We start from the raw sequence: 18,190 nt of genomic DNA on the forward strand, positions 1-18,190 counted from the left end.
AGTAATAAACATACATTTGCTAACATTAAAACATGTCTGCTTCTTCAATGATTACATCATTTACCATCTTTTCATTTTTGCATGATGTTTCTGTAATTTAACGTTTCCTGTCTCAGCATTGTGCTCAGCACCGGTAGAGTGAGGAGGGCTGGGATGCTGGGATGTCGTGGGTGGACAAGAAACTTTTAAAATCCTTTCAGTGAACAGCAGGAAATGACAGCACACTTCAGCTCCAGGTGGGTAGGGTGTAGGTAAGATGAATAGAATAGAGCAGAATATAATAGAAAATACTTTAGTTATCAGGATGAGTCACAGCAGCAATCAAGTAAACAAAAAGTAATTTAGGGTATAAAAAGTGCAGAAAGGTCCATAAGAAAATAGATGATGACAGCTTGTCCATCATTCTCCAGTTCAGCCAGCCTCCACCTCCACAGGGTCCAGGACTGAGCTTCTTCAGCAGTCTGTTCAGTCTCTGTCTCCTGGATCCTGTCTGCTCACAGCTGGTGAAGCTCTTCCAATGTGGCGTTGGTGTCTGATGTTAGCTCCATTAGCCATGTCTGTGAATAGCATGATGCTACTCTGCCTTCTGGTATTCCCTCTGTTGCTGGGTTAGCACAGCTAGCTTGTCCATCTTATTGGAGATAGATCTTACGTTCACAATAACGATGGATGGAAGGACAGGTCCATGTCGTCACTTCTTAGCTCACAACTAAGAACCAGCATGTCGTCCTCACCTCCTTTTCCTCACCTTGTAGGGAAACATCAGGCCTTGCACCAGTTAGTGTTGACATGCTACAGGCTGCTAACAGCTTCTTTCACATGTAAACAATGTGGCCATGGTTACATGTAGGATCTCAAGACAAACGCAGGAAAAAAAGTAGTAAAAATATCACTGAAGACACAACAAGTTTGGTGTCCATGACAAACAAATGAGCCATACAAAGTAATGACCCACTCCAAATGCAAAGATTACAAAAAAGAGACGAAAAAAACACAAGAAACGGACAGAGAAGAGAGAGCTGCTGCCACAACCAACAGGGCGGCCCCAAACAAGTCTAACCTGGTTTTACCTGGGCTAAGTAGAGCTGGAGTCCTTTTACAGAGTTTTAACAGTGTTTGAGATCAATAATAAATGTCATACTGCCCATCTGTTTGGAAAACTAGTATCTTCAAATATTTTTTTGTAATTGCACTAATAAAATATGAATGTCTCATAAATGCTGCAGAGCTTAGGAACCACGAAAGACTTTAATATTTATTCAGGTTCATGTAAATTTAATCAGAGACACATACAGGAACAACTCAACAAATTATTTCAGCAGTTCAATCCAAAAAGTCAAACTGCATTTTATAGATTCAGTACACATGAAGTAAAGCATGCAGTTTGAACAAACAAGCATTTACTTGATTTAACTGTGATGATGATGATGGCTTACAATAAATGCAAAAACGAGTTTAAATAAGACGAATAAAAAGGGATTTTTATAAAGAAATGTTTGCCTTCTAAAAAGTAGGCTCATTCCAGTGATTTCAGTAAATCCAGGACGTGGTTAAGGCTCATTTTGCGTTGATTAGATCAGCCTGTGGCTCTGCTGAGGTTTTATGGAAGCTCAGGATGTAGTGACAGCGGCCTTCAGCTCTTCTGGTGTCTCTTATCTTCCTCTTGACAGTTACTCCATAAATTCTTGATTGGATAGATATTGATTACCCACAGATATTGATTATTTTTTGGCTTTTCATGTCTTTAATGATAGAGGAGAGGACAGTGGATAGAGTAGGAAAGGAGGCAAGAGTGGGGAGTGACACAGGGAAACAGGCCACAGGCTGGACTCAAACCCAGGCCACCCACCCAAGGATGAACCTCATAGGACGTAACCTAAACCACAAGGCCATCTGCGCTTCAGTTTCATGATTTTTAAAGTGAGATATTTTTTGTTCAAAAAATCGAATTTGTTTCCAAATTCACAACATTTAAGTCTTTGTTTCCAAGCTGGGAGAAACATTACCACTTCTCTTTTTTTTTAATTTCTAGTGAGGTTAAAGCTGCACCCCAAAATTGTAAAAAGAATCTAATCTGGAGACAAACATATTGTTCCAGCCCTACTCTCTACCCTTCCTCCAGACTCTGGATCCTTGATTCCCAGATGTTAATGAATAAAAAGAGGATTTCAGACCACCTTGGCCTTAAATCATTACTGATACTTTGAATTGATCAGTACTGTTGATAAATACGTTTCACACTTTACACACTGCTGATTAACGCTACAGTATTTTTTCTGTAAATATAACATCACATCAACATCATCACTTATTAGAAAAGCTGTCATGTTACTTTACCAAAGTGCTTCAGGACTACTTCACATTTCTGTCCCGTTTCAAAATTCAAACATGTGCCCTACTTTCATTTTTATTCCTGAGTTGACCTCTGACCTCTGCCTGTTTACGCCCCCCTCACCCACCCCACCCTCCCCTGTAGACCTTCTGCCAGCTCCAGCCTGTGCTGCTCTTGGCTCGTATCTAACTCTCCCTCTCTGTCCCTGTGCCAGGTGTCCAGCTGGCCAAACGCTTATATCAGATGCTGCCCAAGCTGCATCGAGCTGACCTGTTTCACTGACCATTAGCAGTGGGCTAATGGGTCTTTAGGATCTAAACTGTAACAAACACAGTCAGAGGGTTAAATGAGGTGAAGCAGCGCTGAGTTAGATCAGGATTTCAGGTTTGCTTCCTCTCAAGTTTACACAGGGAACTTTTTACTTAAGCTTTGACAAAAATCTTTGCTAGAGAAAAAAAAATTGTGTTTAATTAAGGGGTGGACAAGTTCTGGTAAATTTCAGGAAAGATTTTTTTTTACCTCAGGAATATTAGACTTTTTCAGGGTTCTGTTGCTTTCAACTTTAATAGATTTGTCTTAAAATTCATAGAAAATTTTGGGAAATTTTAGGTAGGGATGGTACCGAAGTAGGTACTTTTATAGGTTCCAACCAAATTCTGTCTGTAGTACCGAGTACCAATACACGTAAAATCAAAGGATACCATGTTAAGGTACCTAAATGCACCTTTGTGACCGTGAGGGAGTGGAAAAGTAGGTGATTTTCCATGCTGGACATGAACACAGCATTGCAAGGTTATATACTGAAGAATAAATATGTTAAATCAAAAAAGTTTGAGATTTTATTATTAAATAAATCAATATTAATTACGGCATAAACACACAAAAGCACCAAAAATTGGCACTGTTGAGTACTGATACGGATTGCCAGGTACCAGGCATCGGTACCATATCGATTCGAATGTGAAAGGTACCCATCTGTAATTTGGGGTTTCTTCTGTTTACTATCAACTTGAACAAACTTTTCAAAAATGATATTGGTTGAAACAACATGACTGAATGCAAATTCAACAAATAATTCCGTTATAATTCAGTTTGATCAACATCAGTTAATACTTCACTAGCCTACAGTGTTTCCATGGAGACCACATTTCTGGATTTGGAGTCTGGAAAAACCCGTCAAGGTAAGATTTGATGAAATTGATGACAGCAGCCAATGGTGACGATGAGGTCCAGGTCCTTAATGAATAGAAAGCACGGCCATGGTTTGACATTTTTGAATGAACCTTTTTTTGGGGTGTTGAGGGGACATAAGGAGTATGTCCAGGCCATTGTAAATACTTAAGTCTTCTTTTATTTTTCAGCATTCATATTATTTGTTGTTGCTTGTGACACATATTTATAACTATATTCATAACAGTTAGACTCAGTTAAGGAAAACTACCTAAAATGGTTTATATTATGTCATCCAAAAATATTGCTTTAGATGTGTTTGCATGCATGTCTGCTCATAAGCAATCATTTTTTGAAAATAGCTACAAACTTATATAACAAGGTACATATAGTTTTTATACATTCCTGGAAATTCCCATTAGTTTTCAAAAAGTTTCATGGAAAGTTTCCAATTTTGAAAATTTTCTGAATTTTGCAACCCTTATTATGATGTACTATGTTTGAATGCCATCAAGTTCTTCAATGCAAAAGCTTTATCTACAACCCACGGTCACACCCTGATCGGGATCTTCACAAATTTTATCCTGAAACTTTCAGCATGTACTGTCTTTAGACCTCATTAAATCAGTGTAAACTAACAGGCTTCTTCCATGAATTCCCTTTATTTGCATGTTTGAAAAAGAAAAAAAAATAAAATAATAACGACCTTGACACATACAGATGTTTACACCACAGCAGTGTTTGTGGAGCATTTCCTTTGCATGTGCTGTGTAAGCCCCCCAAGGTTACTGAGTTTAAAGTAGTTTTTCTGTTTTTTGTATTCATGATCTAGTTTTGCTCCAAGGTTGCTGTTTTCATACTCACTGAAAGCTTTTACATTGATTCAGCTGAGGGAACAGTGAAAATGCCCCTGACAGCACACCTATGAGCACTCAGCCTTCATTTTAACTGGACACAATATCCTGCTCAGTCACACGGGTTCACTGGTTTGTTTCGTGCAGTATGTGTTTGTCCTTGGTTCTGATCAATAGACTGAGTGATCAGCAGGTTGTTTCTGCTGATATAAAGAAACCTTTTACCTTTGAGTTCCCTTATAAAAACCCTCATTAACCATCAGCTCTTTTATTACATGTTTTTCTCCTGTTTTAACCATGGTTTAGTGAAAAGGTGTGTTACACTCACAGTTAACAGATCCTGTGGCCTTTTTAATATGAGATATCTTTGCTTTTACTCTCGCTGAATAATTCAACATTGAGTTTTTCTGCCTCGACACTATCACTATCTGTGACAGCTTTGTCCGCATACATCCATCCTCAATCACGGTTGGATCTTCAAAAGTATTCTGTTGACTGTTCACATCATGTGCCTCCTTTCATTTTCTGGATCTCTACCATAGTTTAGACTTTCTGTCTTGAACGTCTCCTGCCTTTCCTACTTTGTCCCACCTCTGTTCTATTTTTACACACAGTAAACAAAAGAACATCAAAGTCACCACACTTCTTTCTGCACTCTGACATGGTCACAGGCAGCTCCAGTCTGTCATTAAAGCTCCATCTCCCACATTAACAGTGTGCTATCAGCCCACAGTGGCACAGGAAAATCAGCCAAACAGAGGCAAGCACTCAGCACGGCAGTATAATGGATGTCTCGTCAACTGGCTGCATGGTCAAGGTTGACAGCACACTTACCAGGACGATGCACGATAAAAGCTGAAAAATGGTAGGTATACTTTTTTTGAATCATTTTCCTGCTGGGAGGTTTAACATCAGAAGCTTCAGCTTCTTCATAGATGGTGAGATATTTTCTTTCCCTGATACCTGAATCCATCCTGCAGTCCACGTTTCTAATCAAAGAAGAAAAGCAGCCCCAGAGCATCACTGAGGCACCGCCATACTTCTCTGCAGGCAGGATGGTTCTTGTCAATACATGCTTCATTCCTCCAAGTCCCCAAAAACTTTGACTTTGTGACACTGAATAGCTCCCTCTTTCTTCCACGTCCACTGTTTTCCCAGCTTTACACTTGAGAAAGGCCATGATCTCTCCTCTCAGGTTTTTTGACAACTCTCTCCTGACTAGGTCATTTTTGCAACATGTAGTCAAATATCTACAGGAACAAACCTCTATTTGACGTCCTCTAACTCAAGCAAACACAGTCCAACTCACTGGAAACAGTTGGATAATTTTGAGTGCATCTGTGCACTGTAAACCTGGATAAGTTGAGTTTACTTGAAAAATGCTTGTAAACTCGTTACCTTAAAATAACGAAGTAGTGAAAAAAGTTAATTTAACTCAACATCTTAAGTAGTTACGATTATTATGGAAAATCATTCTACCCAATGTTTTTAATTAAATAAACCTGATGCTTATTTGTTACAAATTAAAATATTGGGTAATGTTAAACAAATTTGCATATTACTGTAAAACATAATAAGTTGACTTGACTCAAAACTGAAAGAAGCAATATCAATAAATTCTGCCTTATGATTTAGTGGGTGTAAGTTTAAGCAGATCTGAACAACTAAATTAAATAACATTTTAAAGTACAGCTGGGTCTTATATCCACAGCGGTCCCTCCTCACTCATGGTTAAAAACACTGTCACAACAAAAATCAGCTCTAATTTCATAACTTTGGTAACCGTAAGTGAGGAGGGAAGGCAGTAGATATGAGACCCTGCTGTACATTGGAATATTTTTCTTTAGGGGGCACAGGTTGTCTGAGCCCCACGGCACTGACTGGTAGTCTGTGCTCCACCTACTGGGTCTTATACCTATTGACTTTAGTAGTGTGCGCCTAATAGTTAGTATATTGATTAATTATATGTTTGACTGGACTATCATGCTATTTAGGCCAATTTTAAAATTATGTGTCAAAAGTTGTAAAAAAGGAAACATTTATTTATTGTTGACACAGTTAGTCCACACCACATAGAGCATGGACAGCTGATCGATGCCACAAGGAGCACAAACAACTGGTCCATGCTGTGACGCACAGATTAACTGTCCGAGTCATGTGGAGCACAGAGAGCTTGTGCCACAGCTGCACTTTTAGAAGTACAGCAGGGTCTCATATCGACTGCATACCCTCCTCACTCACGGTTACAAAACACAGTCACGAACTAATGATTTTAAGTTGTTCTTACTTAAACAGTAACAAAAGTTAAATCTACTCAGAAATCATCATTTTCAACTCTAAAAACTCAGACATTTGAGTAAACTGAACTTACTAACAAATTTTAAGCTTTCATAGCTTAATCCAATGGAGTAATTTAAACTTTGGGGTTTACAGTGGGTATGGAAAAAAGTGACAAAGAAATACTGAAATATTATCACATAAATATATAAACCTATATGTGGTTTAATTAATTTTCAGAGGTGACTTGCTGAAAGGACATCAGTGAATCTCAGTCTGGAGAAATCACTTAAGAAAAATTTGAATAAACCAAATTAAGTCTGATCCCTCTCATGTCTTTACTTACTTCAAGAAGTATAACCATAGAAATTCGGATATCAAAAGAAAGAATAATAGGAAGGTTGTTTATATGTTTTCAATAAATATTTTTTTACTTCTTGATGAATTCTTTTGTACAGAGTTGGTATATTTTTATCATTTTTGGATTACAGCGAAACATTTTTCTTTGAACAAATACAGAATGGCAGCTTTGAAACATACTATTGTGGTATTAAAATCTACATTTTTCATAATTTCTTAAAATACATACATGTACAGCATATATCATATACATATGGAGAGAGTTCAGAGTGTGACCTGTGACCGTTGGCTCGTGTTGCTCCTGCTCCCGTATGCTTCTCCTTTGATTGTTTAAGGCAAAGAGGGAATACAATGGGATGCAATGACAACCTAACACAACCTCCACGCAGAGCACACACTCATCTTCTTTGTCATTATCACTTTCATTTTTGACCGTACAGTACTGCAGGTATGTATGAGGCATTGTACCCACTGACACTCGGGACAACAAGGCAGAGAAGTGCAGGAAAAAGTGACGCTGAGAAAATTTAGGGAGTTAGAGATTGTGCTTTTAAAACCCCAAATCTAATCCTGAATTAGTGAAAACTATTGCATTCAAGGGGTTGAATAAACAGTTTTTAATCTTATCCTATTGTCTCTGTGTTGTGTTTGTTATTGTGTCAGTGTATCTTTTGGAAAAATGCTCCAAACAGGCAACATTTTTCCTGAGTTTCATCGTAGAGGACAGAATGACAACAAAAAAAGCAATATACAAAACCCCAACCAATAATATCCTAAAAATAAACCAAGCCAGGTCATAATAAATAAAAAGAGATATGAGTTTCTGTTTCTTCTTCCCCCAAGTCCACAAAGGGAAAGGTTCCTTTAAAAAACATCCTGTCATAGCTGACGTTTTTTATCATATGAAATCCATCACACTGGGCTGACTCACAGATCTGCTGGAATAAAGGATCAGCTCAGTCAGTTACAGCAGCACACACACTCACAGCTGGTACCAAAGATTACATTTCTGATAAATATGTACACACAGACAAACATACACAATCAAATGTGGGTAGATATGTAGAAAAAATGTCTTTTTCTCCAAGGTTATCTGTATTTATTCTCACTGGGCCGCCCTCCTCATCAGAGAGGAAAAAGTGTGTGAACTCTGTCACCTCAATCTTTCATTTTCTCCCTCTTCTGCCGGCCCTGCAGCTGATGAGCAGCCAGTCGCTGTCAGCAGAGCGGCTGCCTCTATACGTTAGTCTCCAGCCCGTTCATATCTACGGCACAGTGGTCCTTGTCCCTGTGCTCTCTCTTGTGGTGAGAGGCATGACCGTGTTTCTTCTTCTCCATTGGCCTGATCCCCTCCTCCAGCTGGATCAGCCGGGCCACGTCGGGGCTGAGGTGATCCTGCTTGGTGCCTGGCGGGGGCGGCTGGTAGCATCCATTCTTCTGGTTCTGGTAGGTCATCATCTGCTGGATGCTTATCATGGGCTTAGTTTCACAGATCAGAGGCACCTGGTGAGACAGGAGGAAGAGAAGAGCGACAGAGTGAGTAGACAGATATATCCAGCCCAACAATCCCTCCTGCTTTAGATGCTGTTCATGTTCTCTCCCCCTGCGCTGCACTTTTCATCCCTTGGTCACTCATGAGCCAGTACACAGCCCGAAACCCCCTCAGGCTTTGTGTGTTTTCATGGCTGAAAACTAGGTGTGATGGAGCCTTTACAACCCAAGCCCAAAGCTCTGAAACCAGCTGTTTGAATAAATAGATAAACCATAAATCTCCTCTGAAAACTTACTTCAATTGAAGAGCTTATGCTGATTTCTTGAGATTATGGGCCGTTCCAATTATGACTCATCCACACAACAACAAGCACAAAAAAAGATAGAAAAACCAAGAAAAAAGAGAGCAGAGAGAGGGAGGAGGACAGGAAAGGCAGAACCAGGGAGACGACTGTTTGGGCTTGAGCTTCCCCTGATGGATTAGGGAGGAAGAGAGGAAGAGAAAAGATTATGTACTTCCTGGACATCAGGGCAAAATGATTATCCCAAGTGGTGCTTGGTTTTATTCTTGAGAGGCACTTTGTCCAAGTTTAGAAAAAAAAGAGGGATAACAATAATAAACATCATTATAAGTGCTTTTTAACTCTCTAAGCCCTGGCTTTTTTATGTGGATCCTGCTAAAAAATTGACAGACCCAAAGTGGAAAGAGTATATCTTTGCATACAAACAAGGTCTACTTAAATCATTCTGGGATCATAATGAAGGGAACACTTGTGAAATTTGTTCCGAGGTGTCAGTATTGGTATTTACTGCACTGGCTCAAAGTAATAACTATGACTTGAAAGTGAGAAAGAAATATATATATGACTATATTTATATGTGTTAAGCCTTAAAGTCCCGCAATTGGAAGCTCACAAGGTTTAAAGGGTTCAGTGTTGTTGAATTGTTATTGCAACTGTCTTAAACTCTGTCATAAAGTTTAATGGCTTATCTAAAAGCACTCCAGTTTTGTTCAATACAGATAAACATTGCTTGCATTTACATTTTTAAAAGTACATTAATGATTTATTTTTTAAAAGAATATTTAAGTATTTTGTTCAATTTTCCAGAGATCCTGACCCTTAACACTTCGAAATTTCTCTTGAGTTTTGTTGCTTTTGTTTTCCCTGGTCTCATCTTTGCAACAAGCCGATAGTTTTTGAAAAATTTTGAAAAAAACCTCCAGTCCTGCTTGAACGGCTGAATTCCAGGGTTTAGTTTTTATTAAAATGTGTCTTATTCAAAGCACCTTTTTAAACGAAACCTTAAAGCTATAGTCTACGATTTGGAAGCTTGGTTATTATTAATAACACAGTTTATCAGGCCGATATGGTCCGATGGTCCAATCTATGGTCTGATGCAAAACAGCATAATAATTGACCAATCCGAAATGCCGTCCCCCTCATTTCAGGTTTGTGCATGAGTCCATCCAATCCCCTGTCTCCTCTGCTCCACACCGTCCTGCCCATGGTCTGGCCTGGACCTTCACCACCACCCCTCTCACGTCAGCTAGCTGCTCAGCTACTGAAGCGTCATGGAGCCAGAGAAGTTGTTACTGTTACCCTCCATAGGGAAGGGAAGAAAACAAAAAAGTTTAAAGGAAAAGGCTGAAGCAAGGAAGAATTATGAGCGATACAGGTGCCAATGGAGACTGAATATTGGAGAAATGAATGATCAGTGGAAAAAGCTGCAGAGGGATTTGGGACTGAAGACTGACGCTGAGACAGCTGAGTTTCTGTTGAACAGGTAATGACTTTGTTTACCACAGTGGAAGATGTCTGCTGAATAATTCTGGTTAGTCTGTGCCTATACTGGCTAATGGCTAAATGCTGCTAGTCGGAACGGGTCGGCTCTGTCAATAGATTTTAGCATAAGTTAGCTGCACATCTTTAGCATTGTAAATTAAGCTGGTGAAGACACGCCGAGAAAGGTAAAGCCTCGTCCACAGTTGGCTCTGCTCTGATCAGCTGGCAGTGGCAATGCCAGACCTGCTTCGCCAGCTAATTCATGGTTTTGATCACGTTGGTCCAATTGAAAAAGCTACCACTGTGTGTTACAAGGAGGAAGAGTGTCGTGTTAGCTACATTTTCTGCCGGCCTGCTTCTTGCTTTGTCATAGGGGGCGTGCTGTTAGGAAGCAGGGGTGGGGGTGGGGTGTTTTTCAAATGTGTCTCATCGGCCAATCTGGGTTTCAGATCTAGGTCATAGCTTTAACCAAAAAAAAAAAAAACCTGACTCAAAGTCCTTTCAATTGGCTACTCTTGCCATGAAAATTTTTTGGTTGTAATTGTTAAAAATCAGATAACATGTGGCTATGTTTTTTTTTCCATTTTAAGAATTAATGGTTGAAAGACTAAACGCTGCAGTACGGGACAGACCATAACTTTGTATCATTCTGGTCAGTGTCTTTCAAAGAAAGATCTGTCTAATGCCTCATACACTGATTAGCAGGCTTGTGGAGTAACAGATTATATGTAAGCATTACGCAGTTAGGATACAAAAAAAGGTAACTGTAATCCGTTACAGAACAGAAAGAAAATACAGGTATGTTTGATAAAAACAGGGGTTATTTAGCAGGATTACATTTTAAAATCAAACAGGACACACTACAATCGTCGGACAACATTGTCAACTTTGTAAACAATACTGTTTTGAAGGCAAAAACTTTGAGAATTTGTAATCAGTAGGTGTACCGCCTAAATTTCCTTCATAGTTTTAATATTCTTTTTTCTTTTTCTAAAAATTAGTATATGGACACCTGATTTGCGAGAACTGTAAAAGGAGATTTTATTGTTGTACCTTTTTCTAAGAAAAAACACCAAGCAGATGACACATCTTTTATACTCTCTTGTCTTTATGTGTATTTTTGGTGTTACAGAAATCCAAAAGTAATTAAGAGTAGTCAAGTACATTACTTTGATATTGTGATACTTTGAGTAAGTTACTAATTACATTTCTTAACACGTAACTTGCAGTTGTACTGGATTACATTTTTAAAGTTTAGTAACAAATTCTGCTGTCTGGTTTGAGAAATGACAGAGGTCCAGATCTTTGCTGTTGAAAAGATTGAAGATGCTGTTTATGCTGCTCTGTCCCTCATCTGACTGCAGCAGTTTTGCAGAGACAACATGACATTGACAACATAATCAGTCTTTTTGTTGATGGTCTCATCAGCTCTTGTGGAGTTGCAGCTGATTCACAAACAGATCTCATATAGAGGCTCATTAAGAGACAAATACAATTTATTGGCTCATTTCTTCCATGGTCAACTGGGTAAAAAGGGACAAAAATCTTCAATTTGCTTAAATAAGAGCTAGAGAGTTCCTCAAATTGGTTTAAATCCCCTGGCCTTTAAATGCGATGCTGAAATAAACAGACCAGAGCACTTCCTCTTCCTCTGCACCTCTGCACTGGATTTCTTCTCTGACCTTTTAATAGTCAATCTGAAGCCCTCTGGATTTGGCAAACAGTAAATTATTGTAATAATTAACTAAAGAGTCATCGTCTGTCCTTTCTATAGAGAAACCCCACAGTAATGCCACAAAGAAGCTCTTGATCTGCTGTAGTTTCTGCTTTTCTGTAAAATGCCCACTTAAAATAAAACTGGTAAGCACTTCATTTGAAAGATCTTTGTTATAACAATGAACCATCATTTACTTCACAAACTGGGACGATAAAGATCCATACAAACCCAGAACACACACATTATTTTCAAGTTTGTCCTCGTGCAAGCTCACCTGCTCTCCTTCTTTGACAAAATCTTTCCTGCAGATGTGAGCCATGATGCCTGTGGCGAGAGCGTCACCCATCACATTGACCATCGTCCTGAAACGATCCCTGAGTGATGAAATTAAAAGTCATTCATGGTGATGATGTAATTCAAAAAAATAAGACATTTCAAAACATTAGCACTGAGCCTTTAGTTTGTTCAGCTTTCAGTGGGTTGATGCTGGTTTATATCATTTTAAAACATCAGGCACTTGTGCCCTGTTGTTTTTTAATTCAAAGTCAATGAATGGATGTAAAGATCTGTGCTTTTTCCTACACTGTAAAACCTTTCCACATAACAGCCCGCTGTGACTTGCTGGCTTAGATTGCATCCACCAGAGCAGATTAACTTACAACGCCCAGTCAACGGCAATGATCAGCGTGATGTCATCAGTGGGCAGTCCAACTGAGGTCAACACGATCACCATGGTTACAAGTCCAGCCTGAGGGATGCCTGCTGCACCGATGCTGGCTGCAGTGGCTGTGATGCTGAGAAGACAAACAGAGGAGCAGAGTTGTCATGGTTTTATGAAACATACAGTGAAGTACTTATCAAACAAAGTCATCAAATGAAACGGTTGAATTTTTCTTTTCAGGTTAAATTGCAAAACTCAAACACCTGATTGCTACAGGTTCATTTAAAGTTGCATGTTTGACAGTCCACAAAAATTAAATGAAGATATACATCCAGAACTTCCAGCCATTTCTTTCACGTTTTGAATTTTTATATATTGAATTTTTTTTTTTCAAAATTACTCCATCAACTGAGAGCCCTGCATAAAAAAACTCAGCAGTAGTCAGTGTTGGGACAATGTGTGAAGAGAGAAGGTGACATTGTGGAGAATTAAATGCAGGGCAATAACTGTCGTCTTTTCAGCTTGTTTGATCAGCAGTGTTGTTTTTTATTCTTTAACCCCTTACTGCCTGAATTAATTAACAATTATTAAAATAGATTGTCATCATGTGTTATTTGAGTGTGGTACACACAGTAGTTATAACTAAGTTATATTATGTATAAAGACACAAGTTCATCCCCTGACCAATTTATTCTGACATAGTGGATCTGATACGATCTTTAGTTTATGTAGAATATCAATCAATAGGTGTTTTCGGCTGCATCTAGACCTGACAGAGTATACACACACAAGGTATACGTGTGTGTGGTCATGTGAGAAAAATGTCCTGATTTGAATCCATGAGCAGTCATTGTAAAGAAGTACTAATCTTTCTTGACTTATAGCTGCCCCTTCTCAGCTGAACTGACAGGAGAGTTCGGATGCATTCTGAGCGAGCATCTGAAAGAGTGAATCAAGTCCTGTGGAAAAAATAAATAAAAAATCTGTGCCTGCATTTCTCATAATCATATCTGGAAAATGTCAGGAGGTTGTGTGTGAGAGAGACTTTACAAATGTAGCAGGCAAGGCAAGTAAGGTGAGGATTTATTCAGCCCTTGACCACAGGGACAGAGAGCTTGAAGAAAAAAAAACAAAACTCTGATCAGTGGAGGTAAGACACAACGTCCACATGAAGATTTTTAAGGTACTTTTACACATTCATTTCTGCTAACGTACCCTTTCACACAGCCACATTTTTAATTTGATCTAGTAGCCTACTGTTTATAACCAAAAAATTGAAATAAGTTTTTTTTTAAACCCAGATTCATAGTTTCGAAACACAAAGTCGTCACCTTGTGACAAGATCACCCACTCTCTGCCGCAGATTGTTTTTCTAACACCCTGAGACACTCATGAAGCGTCCCTCTTCTAACGTGAAGAGGGGAGTGAGAACACGTTACACAGGTCGAAGATAACCAACAGTATTAAAAGCTGCTTCTGAAAAAAAGAAAACATTGTCCTGCCTGTTGGGCTTTGTTGTTCATTTACAGGTTATCTCAACAGCTCGGATAAATAGGAAAGTTAAATCAGTCTGAAGTTTGGATTTAGTGAGTTCAGGATCCTTTCCACAAAAATAATAAAGCAGCCTCACATTTCTATCTTATTTCCTTTAATGTGTCTGCCCTAATTTTAAAAACTGTTGGTAGTGTTTTTTTTTTCCCAGGATGATGCAAGCAATTGTAAAGAGTTCATGTTAAATTGTTAGCAACATGCTAATGAAAATTAGCTTCCCTCTATCATCAGACTTAAGAAATAATCTTTAGTTGTAAATGATTCAGCGAACACTGATTCACTTTTCTGGATGCTAATGCTAACCTGGTCTAGTGTTTCAAGCTTAGAATGGAGCTAATTAGCTGAGCATGCTAACACTCTATCAGGGCTTCTGAAAGTATATATGTCTTATCTAAACAATTCCTCACACTTTTGTTGTGGTGCTTTTGAGTTTTGACACACAAACACATATGAATAATACAGATAAATTTTATATAAAACACAAATGATTCAGTTTAAAAAACAAAACAAAACAGTGTAGCTTGAATTTTAAAAAAGAGGAGTTACGTCTTGACAGACTTTGTGGCCCAAACTGTTGAAGTTCCCCCGTCAGACAGCAGTATAGCTCATAAGCCCTGTCTCCTCCATTAAACCAGGAGCAGCATGGGTAAAACTTTAAAACTAAAATACATGTCCAGTACATTTTCTCAAACATTGTATTGTCATTATGTTTTTTTCTGCTATCACACTTGTGCCTCAGTGTTCATACTCTTTCTGGGGTTTCCGGGGTTTCTGCCCGTTAAAGGGGAGTTTTTTTTTCCTGCCATTGTAACTTGTTAAATGCTGCAAAGTGTTTTACTCATAGTGGGTTAAGATGAAATAAGACTTATCTTGTCTTGATGTTGGGTTTCTGTTACTAATTTTTTTTTCAACATTAACTAGTCCAGACCTGTTTATTTTTTTGGAAAGTGTCATGAGATGACGTTTGGTATGATTTGGCGCTAGACAAAGACTGATTGATTGATTGATAATTTACGCAATATAATGCAAATCAATCAGTAAAGTGTTGATTTCAAACCTGACACTGTAAGGAATACTGAGATTTTTTTGTTCTTGCACATTTACTGAGGTGATACTTCAGTTCAGGGCTGTATGTTCAAGAATTATCACATCAAAGAATTTGACATTTAATTTTGTGAGTATTTGCATTCCTACGCTGCCCCTGTGTAGGAGGAATTAGAGCTATAGAGAGAGGACGACTGAGCGGATATTCTGTCTGAGACCTTAGACCTTGAGCTGAAACTGACAAACTGTCCCTTTGCAGGGCCAGGGAGGTTAGGGATGTTGGGTTCGCATGCAGATAGAAAAGCTCCATGATCTGCAGCCAAACAGCACGGTAACAGGACGCAGCGAGAGGGGAAAATTATTATAATTCTGGCGTGACATGGGAGATGAGTAATACAGGTCATATGGGTTTTACCGCCAGGGGATTATAAACGAATGGGCACAGACTGCAGCCATGAGGAGGTCTGCTTAATGTTATTACAGCTGGATATGTCATAAAACAAGAGGTTGGACAGGACGTTTTCACTGACCTGAGTGAGCACAGGTGATGTGTTTGGAAGTGATTAGCTTAAGGTGATTTGGCAGGAGAACAGGAGGCTTTTTCAGTGTGTTTGTTTGTGTGTGTGTGTGTGTGTGTGTGTGTGTGTGTGTGTGTGTGTGTGTGTGTGTGTTTGTGTGTCTGTCTGTGTCCCTGGGGCTTCCAGACTGATTTAGCAGAAATCAGATCAGACTAAGAAGCTCATATGAGGCGTAATCTGTGTGACATTTACATATATGTGTATCAAGTAAATCCCATAAATTTTTTTATTAATTCAGAATTAAACTAAAAGTGTGACGTTAGATTAATTCACATGTTGCACTCAAACATCCCCTGTACGCCTGCACCGTTTTTTTTCTGACCCAGAGGGAATTTGTTTTATTTATTTTAGCCACAAACATCTCAACATCCAGTTTTTGCATTTCATCATTTCTGAGTGTGACACTGACACGAGTTAGACGAGGAAGAAGATGATGTTTAATATGTGTGGATCTGGTGTTTTGACCTTCCTTGCTTACATTTATTTACGCTAATAAATTAATTTCCTCAAGTGTCTGCTTTCCTTTTCCAGTCTTATCCTTACCTGATTGTGATGATCTGTCCAAAGTCTAGCTCATAGTTGTTCACTTGGGCGATGAAGATGGCCGCCACGGCTTCGTAGAGCGCAGTGCCGTCCATGTTGATAGTGGCTCCCACAGGCAGCACGAAGCGGATGATTCGCCTGTCGATGTGGTTGTTCTCGAGGAGGCACTTGAAGGTGATAGGCAGAGTGGCAGAGCTGCAGCAAAGACATTTCCTCACAGTTAATGATCTCACTCTGAGAAATGCAACGTAACGTATGATATTGTAAGACAGGAGCTACAAACGTGATTATTGCACAGGTGGTGAAGCAACCAACTCATACATTACTCCAGGTTGTAGTTTACTCTTGGATAGTAGCTTAACCATATACTTTCTTTTTTTTTTTTAAAGTTCACTGTATTTGTCTGATTATGTTGAAATGGATTTTAGTCAATCAAAGAGTCCAGCATTTACCTGCATACCAAGAAAAAGATATGTATGGAAAAGAAGATATAAATTTTAGACACCTGTGTAAGAGTTAATGAAGCTTAAATGTGAGATCACAGCTGATAACACTTAAGCAGATAGCCTGAATGTAAAAACAAGGTGGAAAGGTGATATTTTCTAGAAAGTTGCTACCTGAATAAATTCAAATTTTGCTCTAACGCAAGTTGATAAACTGACTGTACTAAATCTAATGCTGTGTTCGAGGCAACCCGTAACTTGTATGTTACCCAGTTGAAATCTCCGAGTTCCGACCTGAAAGCGTTCTAGGCAATTTACGACTTCCGTTTGAGCGCAAGGAATTCTGGGATGTAAACAAACCAGCTTGGCAGAAATTCTAAGATTTATGCTTGGTCATTTCAATTACCAAAGGAGCCTGTAAGTTCTTTATTTAAGAGAAACGGAGGAGGGGAAACGGCACATGAGGTATTTACATTATATTTCATGGTATATGTCGTTATTTTAAAGTGTATTTTTGTTGATTATGCACTGAACGCCAGAGTTGCTGCCAGTGTGCAATGTGTGAACTTCAGACTAGAAGTTTACACTTGTAGCCCAGTGATGATCACTCTCTCTCCATCCCTCCCTTCCTCTATCTCTAGCAACACATTTGTCCACCAATTCAGACACATAACAGATTATAGCACATAATCGTGTGTGTAAATTGTGATTACAACATTCGAATTTACTTTACATTGTTGTAAAGTCTATTTCTCACTGTGTGTCACGCGCAGCACCACCACATCCATAGAGGCTGCCATATTGTTTTGGCACAGATGTGACGTCACAAGTCGTAACTCCAAGTACATTGATCTGGTACGAGTTCACGGGTCGTAAATTACGAGTTCGACTGCCGTTCCAGGGCATTTTCATGAGTTACAGGTTGCAAATACATGAGTTACGGGTTGCCTCAAATGCACCATAACATTTCTCATGTTAGAAAAAAATCTAGTTATGTTTTTTGCTCTTCATTTTGTGAGAAATCTTGGTTAGATAAGATCCGGATGCTGCAAAAACACAATTTCCTCCAATTAATGGTGTGTAATATATGGATGTAGTCTCCGTGACATCACTCATTTGTTTCTGATTCCGATTTTTCAAGTCTGTCTTTGGCCGGGTCTGTATTAGAAGTGCTCAACTCAACCCAGACTTTTTAAATTCAGGATGAGGTGAAGAGGCTGGCCTTAAGCCTCATTTCTGACAGCTACAGGAAGTCAGTCGTGCCCTTCCATAGACAAAACTTGTAACTCGTAATAACAAGTTATGAAAAAATCCAGCCCCCATACAGCGTGCTGATAGAGAGATGAGAAACTCATTAATACCAAACCAGTTTTTGAATCAGGCTG

General features: G+C 38.9%; 1 protein-coding gene across 1 annotated transcript in view; it reads right to left on the bottom strand.

The window, feature by feature from the left end:
- Nucleotides 1-7,105: 7,105 nt before the first annotated feature.
- Nucleotides 7,106-18,190, bottom strand: part of slc1a7a (solute carrier family 1 member 7a) — a 71,951-nt gene continuing 60,866 nt past the window's right edge. Inside the window, exons 8-11 of the mRNA XM_074688478.1 lie at nucleotides 16,363-16,557; nucleotides 12,645-12,779; nucleotides 12,260-12,359; nucleotides 7,106-8,496 (exon numbers count right to left, since the gene is read on the bottom strand). Of these exons, the coding sequence (XP_074544579.1) occupies nucleotides 8,230-8,496; nucleotides 12,260-12,359; nucleotides 12,645-12,779; nucleotides 16,363-16,557 (697 nt within the window). The 3' untranslated portion in view covers nucleotides 7,106-8,229. The remainder of the gene's footprint in view (nucleotides 8,497-12,259; nucleotides 12,360-12,644; nucleotides 12,780-16,362; nucleotides 16,558-18,190) is intronic.

Source organism: Halichoeres trimaculatus, unplaced genomic scaffold, assembly GCF_033239565.1.
Source record: "Halichoeres trimaculatus isolate MK-OKI-2021-1 unplaced genomic scaffold, fHalTri1.1 fHalTri1_scaffold_15, whole genome shotgun sequence".
Taxonomy (NCBI): Eukaryota; Metazoa; Chordata; class Actinopteri; order Labriformes; family Labridae; genus Halichoeres; species Halichoeres trimaculatus.